Genomic DNA, 13,146 nt, shown 5'->3' with positions numbered 1-13,146 from the left:
GCGCGGGGGGGGGGGGGACGGGGGCGTGGCCCGAGGGGTGGGGGTGGGGCCGCGGGGCCCAGGCGCCCCTGAGAGCGCGGAGGCCGGGGCCCTGGGTGCTGACCCGCGCGCTGTCCCGCACGCAGAGGACAGCGAGCTGCGGCGGACGCTGCAGTCCCTGGCCTGCGGGAAAGCGCGCGTCCTGCTCAAAAGCCCCAAAGGGAAGGAGGTCGAAGATGGAGACAAGTTCTTCTTCAACGGTGACTTCAAGCACAAGCTCTTCCGGATCAAGATCAACCAGATCCAGATGAAGGAGACCGTGCGTGCCCCATCCCCGCCCTTGCTCCCGCCCCCGGGTCTCCCCCTTGGTGGCCCCCGCGCGCCCTCGCGGGTCTGAGCAGACGCCTCATGTCTGGAGTGCTCATCTCAAGGCCACTTTCATAGCCTCTGTGCTCGCCGTAGGAGGGAGACCCAGAAAGAAGCCCGTTTAGCAGTTCCCGTGCCAGCTCACGGGAGCGGTGGGTAGATCCGATCTTCTTGGGCCATGTGCTCTTAGCGCGCAGAGCACACCCTTCCCAAAGCCTGGTGGCTTGTAAGTTCCGCACAGCATTCTCAGCCGTTCTCTCGGCCTTGCCTCCAGCAGGTCCTGGGGCGGAAGGGGTGAGGGTCCTGGGAGTCGGGGACCCACGGGCATGGCCTCTGTGATCCGTGTAGGGGTAGAGCGTCTGTAGCTCTGATCAGGTTCTCAAGCATCACGTGTCCAGAGCAGGTTTTGGACCACTGCCCGCAGGCCCCTCCTGCTGCAGAGGCCCAGGTGCCACAGGGCTGTGGTCCGCGTGTGGGCCAGGTGGGCAGGCGCGGCCCAGCGCTCACCTATGGAGCAGGTGTCAGCTGCCCCCTCGCTCGTGTGGGTGAGGGAGGTGAGGCCTCGTGGGGAGGGAAGTCCGTCCAGAGGACACGCGGACAGCTCCGCAGTCTGAGGTGGCGTCACAGACGCTCGGGCACCTGCAGCGGGACGAGGGCTTGCTGCCCTTCCCTGGAGGAGCTCAGGGGTGCCCAGTTGGAAAGTGTGTCCAGATCATGCAGAAGAATTCCAATAGACCATTAAGTACAGAAAAGATATTTAGTCTCGTCGGTCATTTTTTCAATTCAAGTTAAAATAGGATTGTATTTTCTGGCTGTTTGAGAAATGTTTAAAAATTTGATGATATGTTTTTATTTTTTAAGAGGCGTTTGGATTGGTACAGCATTTTTAAGTGGGTAATTTAACATTCCTGTTAGTGGTTTAGTGCACGTAGCCTTTATGCCATCTTTCTTACTGTTAGGGATTTCCACCAGAGTGACTGAAGGCTGTAAGGTCCTGGAGTTATAATTCCCAAGGGGACCTGTCCTGGGTCACCTCTTTCCTCCAGAGGTGACCTCTTCTGCCACTTGAGTTTGCAGCCCTTTTGCAGGCAGCTTTTTTTCTCTGATGTACATGCGTGAAGTTGTCCTAACGGGACTGTCATTTACAATCCTAATACGTGTGTTTACGTGACAGATGCACCATTTTGTACGCGGTTGCTAGTCTTTACCCTGGGCCTCTTTCCAGGTCAGGAGTTGGTTTCTAAGGGTGCACAGTAATCCGTGGTGTGGCTCGAATCAGAGCATCCGCGGAGCCGTCCGCAGAGCCTGGCGGTGCCCTTGCTGAACGGCAGTCAGGACGTTTCCACTCCTGGAAACAGGGCTACGCTGAGCGCCCTGTGCAAACACTCCCGCGTCCCTGGAGGGTTGTTTCTCGAGTGTAGACATCTCGCCCTGGAATCGCTGGGTCAGAAAATGTGAACTTTGTTGGTTTTGAGCCCTCGGCCAGATTCCAGTCTCCAGCGCACGGGGTCCTGACCTGCCCACCTGCCTTGGCCCACCCTGTTCTCAGGCAGAGATAGTGCATTGCCGGGTCACGGTGACCTTCTTTGGTTCCTCTGAGCACCTTAGGCCACTTAGGAGCTCGCACAAATTAGGTAGCTTCCTAGTCCTCAGTTCTCCATCCTTTAAAAGGGAGTCATGGGGCGTGAAGTTTCGGTGCAAATGCTCGTGGAGGCCTCTTGGCCAAGCACTGCAAGCACCCGCAGCTGCTGGTCCCGCTCTGTCCTGGGTCACCGTTTGTATTTTCCCCTTTTTAATTAATCGCTTGAATTCAAGTCACTGGTAGACTTATTGTAATATTCTACTTCTGACTTGCAGGTGTTCTGTTTTTATCGGGGAGATTGGCCTTTGTCACTTGTGAGACGTGATTTTGTTGTTCTGAGAGGGTTTTTCCCCCCATGTGACTGTCGTGGGAAATAGAGTCTTTTCCTCTTTAGTTTCTGATTTGGGGGTCATCCTAAGGAAGACCTCCTTCTAACCCAAATTTTAAAAAACACTTACCTCTATTTTTCTGGTAGTTTATACATTTACATCTTTCTCAGAGTACCAGAGAAGTTATTTTAGTACCAGAAAGCATTCTCACCACCCTCCCTGTTTAAAAGCCAAGTTGATTCTCTGACGACCTGTCGGAACTGGCACTGTTAGCACGTGTCAGAGTCGCGGGTTGGGCACGGCCTCCTCTCTGCGGGTTCTTTGGATCCGTTTCATGGTCAGCACCCGAAGTCTGTTAGCGAGCATACCAGTTCCTATAGATTCACTTATTTTGGCCCTGAAGTTAAATGGTTTTACTAGAACACAACTGCAGGACAGCCCAGGGTTCGCCCGCAGCGTGGCCTTTCTTTCGTCAGAGGGTGACTGGCACTGAGACGTGCCCGGTGCCCTCTCTCCTGCGCAGGTGGAAGAGCAGGTGAGCACCACGGAGCGCGTGTTCCAGGACCGCCAGTACCAGGTCGACGCCGCCATCGTGCGGACGATGAAGATGCGGAAGACGCTGGGCCACAACCTGCTCGTGTCCGAGCTGTACAATCAGCTCAAGTTTCCCGTTAAGGTGAGCGGGGCTGCTCAGTGAAGTCGTGGCGGGCGCTGCGCACGCGTCAGAGCACGTTCAGGTCTCACGGCCTTCAGCATGGACGTCTGTCCTCGGTTATCGCTGGTCACTCGCCATGGGGTCTCCTGTGCCGAGCGCCACCTTCACCCGACGCCCCTGGTCACCGCGGCAGGCACACTGGGGGCCCGGCTCTCCCTCCTTCCGCCAGTGACACAGGCTCCAGAGTGTTTTCTGCCTCGGGAATGTTTCCCCGTGGCTACTGGCGGAGGACACCTGCCCCAAAGCCTTTCGGTCGCTGCAGGTTCCACGCGTGCTCCTGGGCGGACGTTCTCTGAGTCGATGGCGTCCAGCCCGGGCGGACCGGGAAGTGGACGGGCCGCGGGCCCTCCTGTCCCCCAGGGGGTCGTGTGCTGCACCATGCTGTGCGGCCCACAGGGTGAGCGTCCCTGCCCTGCACAGGAGGGGCCCCGCAGTGGAGCAGAGGTGCGGGAGGGAGGCCTGCAGCCGCCGGCGCCGGCGCCGCCCTGACAGGTGCTGGTGTGGCCTGTTCCCCGCAGCAGAGAGCCGTGCTGTGCGGGGGCTGGGCCTCCAGCGTGCTCCAGAGGCGACCAGCCGCCCCACCTCGCACAGGGACACTGTACACGTGGAGCGTGTGCGGTAACACACGGTGATAGCGTGCGGTGTCGGGGAGCAGTGTCCTCACCAAGGAAGGACACGCCCAGACGGGCTCGGTGGCAGGCTCGCCCTTCACCAGCCTCGCACCCCCACGGGCAGCCGTGCTCCGCCACCAGCCACACGGGAGCCCTTTGCTCGCGATACGATGTTAACCTTGTCTTTGAGGTGGGGAGTTTCTTTCCAGCTTCTGATCATGAACAGCTCTGTAGAGATGTGTGTGTTGACGTGGGTGATATGTGCATACATCACACGTATGACACCTCAGAGCCCCTTATGCTTGTGAGTTTAACGCCCCGTAACTGGGCTTGTGTTCTTTTCCAGCCTGGAGATTTGAAGAAGAGAATCGAGTCCCTCATAGACAGAGACTACATGGAGAGAGACAAAGAGAACCCGAACCAGTACCACTACGTGGCCTGAGGCTCGCGGCCCCGCCTCCCGCCAGACGCTAGAATGTACCTTCAGGGCAGAACACTTCTGTGCTGTTTCCAGGGCTTTCTGGGAGGGAACAGCATGGCTGCTTTGGGACTAGAAGGAAAGGGGGGGTCCTTGGATCCCCCTTCACAGGCTCAAGCATTCGCAAGAGGCATGTGCGCCTCCCCTCCAGCCTTCCTCCCGTTCTTTTAGGCATTTAGTGGTTCCTTGGCTCTGCAGGGAGACTCTGAGGGTGGACATGCAGAGAGACTGGTGTGTTCAAAGAGGCTCCTTTGTAGCATTGTTCCTGTGGCAGAAGCTGGTGTTCCGCGTGTGTGTGTGCGTGTGCGTGTGCGCGTGCGCGGCCCTCCGTGCTGCCTCCTGTAGCGGCGGGGGCCCCTCGCTCGGTGTTCCTGGCACAAGCTCTTAGACCTCGAACAAGAGCCCTGTGCGAGGGGCGCAGTGTGGAAGCCGGCCGGCCCGTCCGCAGCCTGGCAGGGCCGTGGCGCCGGGGCTGCTCCCCATGGCGGGCTTGCCCTCTGAGGACTGGCTCTCCGGACGGGGCTCCGCGGGGAGACCTCTGCCGCCCCAGGCGGCCGCGCGCCGCGCTTCCGGTGCCACGGGCCCAGCAGCGCCGTCGTCTCCCTTCCGCTGCGTCACTTGTGGGTTTTCTGTGTGAGGGTTTGGGGGGCGTGTGTGCGTGCCATTCTCAGAGCGAGTCGAGCGGCCCCTGTTCCCTGCGTCGGGGTAACTGCTGTTTGATTTGTTTCTAATTGCAGTGTTTGTACGATTGCAACAATAAAGTTTGGTTTTGTTTTCACGGCCCTGGTCAGGGCAGCCGTGCTCTGCCGTAACCACTGCAGACAGTTCCGGGGAGACGCGCCGCTGTGAGCGGAGGCGGCCTTGGCGGCGGCGGCTCTCAGGCTGCCCGCGCGTGGCCGGGGCAGCGGGCGGTGATGTGCGTGTGGTAACTGCAGCAAAGATGCTTTTGTGAGAACATTTAAAAGTACTTTATATTTTACATAATAGCATGTTTCATTTTGATTAAAAGCTACCAAAGGAATTTTGATCATGGTGTACGTGTTGAAAGCAATATTTTCTGGAATATACCAAGTTTATATAATTTGATTTTTGTGCTAAATTATTAAAAGATTCTCCCTTTTTGAAACATGCGTGTTTAAAATATGACATCTTATGGGTTTCCATAGGAACATCCTCCCTCTTTAAGTATCATCTTTATTTCTATATTGGTAAGTTTTCATTTGTGAGTTCAGTAACACGTGGTCGGTAAGAGACCGCACAGATTCTATTTCTTAGACTTTACGTTGATTGTCTCTCGATTGTTGATATTGTAATTTAATGTAGACTTACTCTGAATAAAATTAGTTTAATTGGCCTTAAAATTACATTAATAAAACTGTGGTATGCAAATGACACATTCCTCCTCACCCTTTAGCACCTAAACGTCCTCCAGGCCAGCAGACGGCAGGTGGGCCGCCCAGCACACCCGCCCCTTCCTCGTCAGTGTCATGTCACGTCTTACTGTAGTTAAAGGTCTGTGTGGGGAACACGCGGACCGGAAGAATGATTGAAAAGCAAAAGACACGTAGGCAAAAAAGCTGCCAAATTGGAAGGGAAGAGGTGAGATGCTTTAAGTGACTTAGCGGAGCCCTGAGCTTCAGGTGGAGGGTCCAGGCAGCGTGGGACAGTGTCAGCCTCCCCTTGAACACAGACGCGGCTACTCTGCAGTTCTAGCAGGAAAGAGACGGGCAGGAGGAGCCGCGCGGCGATGCGGGGGGGATGGGGGCAGAGTGGGTTCTCGCAGGAACCCTGCCCTCGGGCTGAGGGGGCTGCTGGGGACAGATGCGTCGTCAAGGTTCCGAGGAATGAAACCGCAAACGAGAGGAAAGTGTGAGATGTATCTTTAAAAGACAGATAAATGACATTTTTCAAAATCTACGTGGGCAAAAGTTTTTAAATAAAAACTGGTACATGTGGGGTAAAAATAAGGCGATTCTGAGCAGTTCCGTGTGCACAGAACTGCAAGCCAGCTGGGTGTGGCTGTGCTCTCAGTGTCTGAGCCCCGAGTAGCCGGGGGTGGCCGGCCCGGGGGGTGGGGGGGCTGAAGTGGGATCAGCGCTGGAGGACAGACGGGCTGGGCCGGGGGCGGACGGCCCCGTGACCGTGACGCTGAGGGTGGCCAGGCCCCCGGCCCCAGGGAGACGTTTGGGGCCGCAGGTTTCAGGGGGGTGAGCTGTTCTGGGCAGGCAGGGGCTCTGCCGGCCCCCCACCCCGTCCCCTGTTGCCTCCCCGGGGGGGGGGGGGGGGGTGACCTCTGCTGAGGTTGGCCCGGGTCCAGCTCTGGCCGGGAAGCAGAATCTGGCCATCAGGAGACCGGGGGGAGGAACGGGTCGGAGCAGGACGGGGTGGGGGGGCACGGGGCTCCTGTGCTCCAGCTCAGGCCCACAGGCCGTTGGGAGGTGGCCCCTCAGTTATGACGTGGGGTGCTGGTCTCTCGGGTGAACTTACAAGCGCATGGTTGGAAAACACCCGCATCTTGGACCCACCAAAGTCCACATCCCCTACGATGTCCTGCCGCTCAGGGGGAGGGAGTTGTGGTACCGGAACAGCATGTGCAGAAAGAAGTCCTGAATGTCCTTCGACAGGCCTCGGGTGCCGTCCGTCCAGGGCTGTCCAGGCCTGTGTGACGCTGTGTCCCCCAGGCTCCCCCAAAGTGAGATCCAGACACGGATGGAGCGGATGTCCCAGCCACTGGGACGTGTGGCCAGGAGGGGGCAGAGCACCGGCCCGTGCACGCGCCTGTGTTCCTGTGGGCGCACACGTGGGTGCGTCGGCAGCTCTCCCCCAGGAGGCACGTCCAGGGCCAGGGAGACTGTTCCTTGCACACTTTGTACTTCAGTTTTTGTCAAAACAATGTAAATAAAATGAATCACAAATTGTTAAGAAAAAGGGGCCCCGCCTACCACACCCTATAGCATCCTGCCCCCACCACGGCGGGCGCGGGCCAGCCCACCCAGAGCAACCCCAGAGCCCCCGCCCCCCGTCTCGTCAGTTGTATCCTCTTTAGCTCCTGAACTGAGTCACGCGTCCAAACCTCCATTTCCTCGGCTCAACTGTTTCTCAAAGAACATCCACGATGAAAATGGGGACGTGAAGGCCCGTGTTCTCGCCTGTGGCTGCTCCCCTTCCAGCTCCTGTCGGGTGATGTTGATGTCTTTATACACCTCAGACTCACAGGTGGCATTGGTGGTATTCTACAAGCTCGCCCTGGAACCCAGGAGTGGCGCGCGCGTCTGCACCGGGGCCGCTCGAGGCAGCACAGAGACCAGCTCTCTTCTTCCAAACGCCGTCAAACCCTCAACGTGCGTGTCACATTTAAACTTGCTCTGGTCCAGCGTTTTGTCTTTTCCGGACATTTAAAAATATTTTAAAATACGCTTTAAATAAAAATATAGCAATGTTTAATGCTATTGTTGACCAAAAAGCCCGCAAACTTTGTCTCATCACCACAATCAGCAATTTTCTCATTAAACTCTCTGCATGAATCCAGTTTCCTCTCAAAGACCTTCCCCTCAGGACCCCTGCCTTCCGACCCTCCTCCCCAACCCTGGCCTTCCTTTTACTTATTTATTTTCCCGGTTGGTTTTTACTGAAGTGATCCTTCCGTGACTTTCTCGGCAGGAAGGCATGGGAGGAAAACGTCCTGAACCCTTGCTTGTCTGACTTATTTTGCAATGGGGTTAGTAGATCGGCTCCGTGGGAAGGTCTAGGTTCAAGTCCTGGCCCAGAACTCGGAAGGACTCGCCCCCTGGCCTCTGGCTTCCAGCTCTGAAGTCGGCTGCTGTTGTGTAACTAACCTGGTTTGTTGTTTTTTTCCACAGAGCTTTTGAAATCCAGTCCTGGGTTTTTCTAAAATTTCACAAGATTCTGAGGTGGGGCCCATTTTCATTTGGACTCAGGGCTCAGTGAAACTCCTTCCTCAGAAGACTCGTGACTCCTGCGCTGTGCTCCACTCACTTCCCACAAGGCACCTTCCCCTCGACGGTCCCGCTCTCACTTTCTTTAAGAGGAATTTTGTGAAGCAAATAAGCCAGAAGGTCTTGAATGGAAACCCACAGCGCCTGCCCCTCCCCGCCCTGCCGTGAACTTCCCACTTCTGTTTCTGGTCACTTTTTCCCCCTGCAGTGGCCTCTAGATCAGGCTGTCATTTCCTGTTTCCTGATTACCCACAATTTTAATAGGAGACTGTCGTTTTCTTTTGTTTTTATGGCTACAATATCTTCTTGAAGTTCTAAGGGCACTAATTCGAATTTCTGAAGTTCTTTTCTCTTTCCTCATGTCTGGGGCAGGACTGTAAACTTTTTCTGTAAAGAGTCAGACAGGAAACAGCTCCTCCTTTGTGAGCTGCATATAGTCACTGCTACGTGTTCTCTCTCATTTTTAAACAGCTTTACGTAAAAACCGTCCTTAGTTCTCTTACAGCAGCCACAAACTGCGGCTTGTTCAGACCCTCTCCAGAGTCAGGGCTGGCTGGCTGGCTCTCTGCCCCGGCTCCCAGCACAGGCGGCCCCTGCATCTCTTGGTTGCTGGGGTACATGTGATTTGTGTGTGTTTGCATGTGTACGCGTGTGTATGTGTATATGTGTGTGTGTGTGTTTGCATACGTGTTTGTGTGCATGTGTGTGTGTTCTTGCAAAGGTAGGAGGACAGCTTATAAAGGTAGGTACACATGTAGGCAAACGTGAAGCAGCGAGATAAACAGCTGAGGAGGTTTTTAAGGGCCCTATTTAAGAATTAAGGTCAACTGCTCCATAAATGGAGACAGCACCGCATTTTAAAGTGGACACGGTGTCAGCTTCTCACATGGTGGAGGCCCTGGGTGGGCAGAGAGGAAGGGTTAGGGCTGGAGCTTTGAGGTCAGGTAGTCCAGGGGTCAAAGCCTGGCTCTGTTGCCCTCTGGGTGCCCTTAAGAAAATTACTCACATTCTCTAAACCTTGCTTTCCTTATCTTTTAAAAGAAGATAATAAAGTTTATTAGCCGTGGGGTTGTTCTGCGTTATTACAAAGGTGCTGACAGCAGCGCCAGAGGCCAGCGCAGATGCCAGAGGCGGCCCATTCCCAGGTAAGAAGAACAATCTCGGTGTAAATTTTAAATCTGCCCAAAGCGGGGCGGGAAAGTAGGGGGACCGGAATAAAGAACAGAGGTAAAATGACCTAAACACCCCAGCTACGAGGATGGATGGAAAATGAAGACCCAGGTAGGTATACGTCATCTATAAGAAAGTCACTTTACACATAAAGACACAGGTGGGTTTAAAGTAAAAGATGAAGAAAAGCTTTACCATGAAAACTAATCATAAGAAGTCACACACACAGAAAGCTGTGTGGCTCTCTTAGCATCAGTAGACTTCAGGACAAGGAGCCTTTGCAGAGATGAAGGTAAAAGAGGCGCCTATCAGCGTCAACCCTAAATGTACAGACTTCTGGTAACAGAGCTTCCAAATAAATGAAGCAAAAACTGACAGCTGAAAAGAGCAGACAGAAGCAGCAGACAAACCCATGATTGTAGTCAGAGATTTCGGCAAGCTCCTTTCAGCAGTTGATAAGGAGACAGAAAAACCGGAAGGACATGAAACATTACCAACTGACCTGACCTCGATGTTGGTTACAGAAGAGCACACTCAACAGCACTCTTCCCCGTTCGTGTGGACTCTCGCCAAGGTGAGCACACTTTGTGTCATAAAACAAGTCTCACTGCGTTTAAAGGTGTTGAAATTTATATAGAGTGTGCCCTAGACCGCAATGAAATTAAAGCAGAAATCTAACAGAAAGATAGCCGGTAAGTAACTAAATGTTTGGAAATTAAGCCATACACTTCTAAATAAATAATCCAATAATTCTAATATGGATAGATAATATAACACTTTTTTAAATAACCTACGAGTCAAAGAAAACCACGAGGAAAAGTAGAAAATATTTTGAATGGAACAAATAAGAAAACATATACCAAACATGTGTAAGCTGTAGCCAAAGAAGTGCTTAGAGAGATATTTATAGCTTCAGATGCTTACGTCAAAGAAGACGAAAGTTTGAAATACAAAGATCTAAGCCTAGAAAGCTAGAAAAAGAAGCGCAATTCAAATCCAAGATAAATAGATGGGAGGAAAGAATAAAGGGAAAAGTAGAAATCAAAGAAATCGAAAATGGACAAATAGGACTTCCCTGGCGGCGCAGTGGGTAAGAATCCGCCTGCCATTGCAGGGGACACGGGTTTGAGCCCTGCTCTGGGAAGATCCCACATGCCACGGAGCAACTAAGCCTGTGCGCCACAACTACTGAGCCTGAGCTCTAGAGCCCGTGAGCCACAACTATTGAGCCCACGTGCCTAGAGCCTGTGCGCCACAAGAGAAGCCACTGCAATGAGGAGCCTGTGCACCACAATGAAGAGTAGCCCCCGCTCGCAGCAACTAGAGAAAGCCTGTGTGCAGCAACAAAGACCCAACACAGCCAATAAATAAATTAAATAAATAAATTTATATATAAAAAAAAGAAAATGGACAAAAAGAGAAATCGGTGAAAGCAAAAGCTGGTTCTTTGAGAAGACCAACAAAATTAATAAACCTTTAGTTAGACTAATTAAAAAGAGAGGAAACAAAAATTATCAATATTAGGAATGAAAGGACATGACAACAGATCCTGCAGAGAATATTATGAATCAGTTTATGCTAATAAATTCTACAACTTAGTAGACTTAGATCACATGATCAAATTCCACAAAATTTGCAAATTATCAAAATGGACACAAGAAGAAATAGAAGATAAAAACCTTATACAGTCTTCAGAAACAGAGGAGGGTTCAACTAAAATTATGAGTCCAGCATTACCCTGATTAAAAAATCAGACAAAAATATCAGAAGACAATACAGACAATATCCCTTAACCAAATATTAGCAATTTGAATACAGCAACATATAAAATCAATAATATACCAAAACCAAGCCAAGTTTTCCTCAACAACGCAAGGTTGGTTTAACATTTGAAAATCTAAAAAAGAAAAGAAATAAAGAAAAAGATATAGTCATCTCAATAGGTTAAGAAGATTTTGATGAAATTCAACACATTGATTAAAAAAAAAAACTCTCAGAAAACTGAGGATAGACGTGAGCTTCCTTAACATGAGAAAGGACATTAACGAAAGATTTAAGCTAACATTCTGCGTAACGGTGACAGATTCAAAGCTTTCCCCCTAAGACTGGGACAAGGCAAGGATGTCTGCTCTCACTGTCTATGTTCAATATTGTGTTGGAGATCTTAGCCACTGCAATAAAACAAGAAAAAGAAGTGCAAGGCATACAGGTAGGAGTGAAGAAGTAAAACAGTCTTTATTCACACATGACATGATTATATAGGTAGAACATATGAAGACATCTACAAAAAATGCTACTAGAACTAATATGACAGTTTAGCATCGTCAGAAGAGGCAAAGTCACTAAGCAGAGATCAACTGTATTTCTCCATTCTAGCAACAAACAACTGGAAAATAAAAATTTAAAGTACAATTCCACTGGAAATGGTATCCAGAAATGTGTGAAATATCTAGAGATAAACTACAAACTATACAAAAAGATGAACCCAGAAAACCATCAAGCATGGCTGAAAAAAATTTAGAGAACACCAAAATAAATGGAAAACGATAGCATGTCATCGGCAGATCCAATATTGTTAAGACGTCGGTTTTCTCCAATGCCCACCCAAATTCCAGCAGGCTTTTTCCTGTATAGAAAAATGATTAGCTGAGTCTAAAATGCCTATGGAAATTCAAAAAGCTGAAGCAATTTTTACAAGGGCAGTTGAAGAACTTTTTCTAATTTCAAGACTTACTATAAGGCTCCGGTAGTGAAGACACTGTGGTGTTGGTGAAATGGCAGACGTATGTCAACGGAATGGAGCAGGAAGCATCATAACAGAGCCATTTATGTGCAAATAGCTTTTCGACAAAGATGCCAAGGTAATTCAATAGGTTAAGAAAAGTCTTCTCTTCGAATAGCTACCCATACGCTGGGGCGAATGAACACGGACTCATCTCACACCATCTGCAAAACATAAACTTAATTTGATCTTAGGCCTAATTGTAGTGGCTAAAACCGTAGACCTTCTAGAAAAAAAAACACACACAGGAGAAAAATCTTTATGATGTTGGGATATGCAAAGGTTTCTTAGGATACAAAAAGCATGAAGCATAAAAAAATACTGGTAAACTGGAGTTTCATTAAATGTAAAGCTTGCTTTTTAAAAGGTACTATTAAGAAATAAAAAGGCAAGCCACCTAATGGGGAAATTATTTACAATACTTCAAAGTAGTTGCATCCAGAATATTTAAAAACACTCAGAATTCAATAACAAGAAAACCAGTAACCCATTTTAAAAATTAGGACAAAATTTGAACACCTACCCAAAAAAGATACGTGAATTATCGGGCACGTGAAAAGATCTTTGACCTCAACAGTCATCAAGGAAATGCAAATTACAGTCACAACGAGTTACCACTAGACAACTGTCCTAATTTTTTTAATTTAAAAGACTAAAATTTAAAAGACTAATAATATCAAATATTGGCCAGGATGTGGAGCTACAGTTGGTGGGGATTTGCAATGCTACGGCCACTTTGGAAAAGTGTTTGAAGGTTTCTTTTTAAAGCTAAACCATACACCTACCGTACGACCCAGCCATTCCACTCCTAGGTATTTACCCAAGAGAAATGAACGCATATGCCCGCAGAACGATTTGGCCTTGAGTATTTATAGCGGCTTTATTTTTAACCACCAAAATGTTGGAAATAACCAAAGGTCCTTCGACGGGTGAGTGGGTAAACGGGTGTGGTAGATCCGTACTGGAATCAGCTGTGATTTCATAAGCAATGAAAAGGAGGGAAGTAGTGGTTCACGCAGCAGGGATGAATCCAGAGGCACAAGAAGTGTGTACCATGTGGTTACACCTACAGGAAATTCTGTAACGTGAAAAACTAACCCGTAGTGACAGAAAGCAGATCCAAGGCTGCCCGGGGTTGGGGACGGGAGAGAGCCACACAGCGCGTGAAGGGAACTTTG

General features: G+C 50.4%; 1 protein-coding gene across 3 annotated transcripts in view; it reads left to right on the top strand.

The window, feature by feature from the left end:
* The window catches only part of CUL4A (cullin 4A), a 35,015-nt gene extending 29,601 nt beyond the window's left edge, over positions 1 to 5,414 (top strand). For all 3 annotated transcript variants that reach the window (XM_057707651.1, XM_057707650.1, XM_057707652.1), the window contains 3 exons: positions 126 to 298; positions 2,780 to 2,932; positions 3,929 to 5,414. In XM_057707651.1, the coding sequence (XP_057563634.1) occupies positions 126 to 298; positions 2,780 to 2,932; positions 3,929 to 4,024 (422 nt within the window). In that variant the 3' untranslated portion in view covers positions 4,025 to 5,414. The remainder of the gene's footprint in view (positions 1 to 125; positions 299 to 2,779; positions 2,933 to 3,928) is intronic.
* The last annotated feature ends 7,732 nt before the right edge of the window (positions 5,415 to 13,146 follow it).

Source organism: Hippopotamus amphibius, chromosome 14 (assembly GCF_030028045.1).
Source record: "Hippopotamus amphibius kiboko isolate mHipAmp2 chromosome 14, mHipAmp2.hap2, whole genome shotgun sequence".
Lineage (NCBI taxonomy): Eukaryota > Metazoa > Chordata > Mammalia > Artiodactyla > Hippopotamidae > Hippopotamus > Hippopotamus amphibius.
Note: the sequence above shows the minus strand (reverse complement) of the source record. Positions and strands in the feature narration are given on the sequence as shown.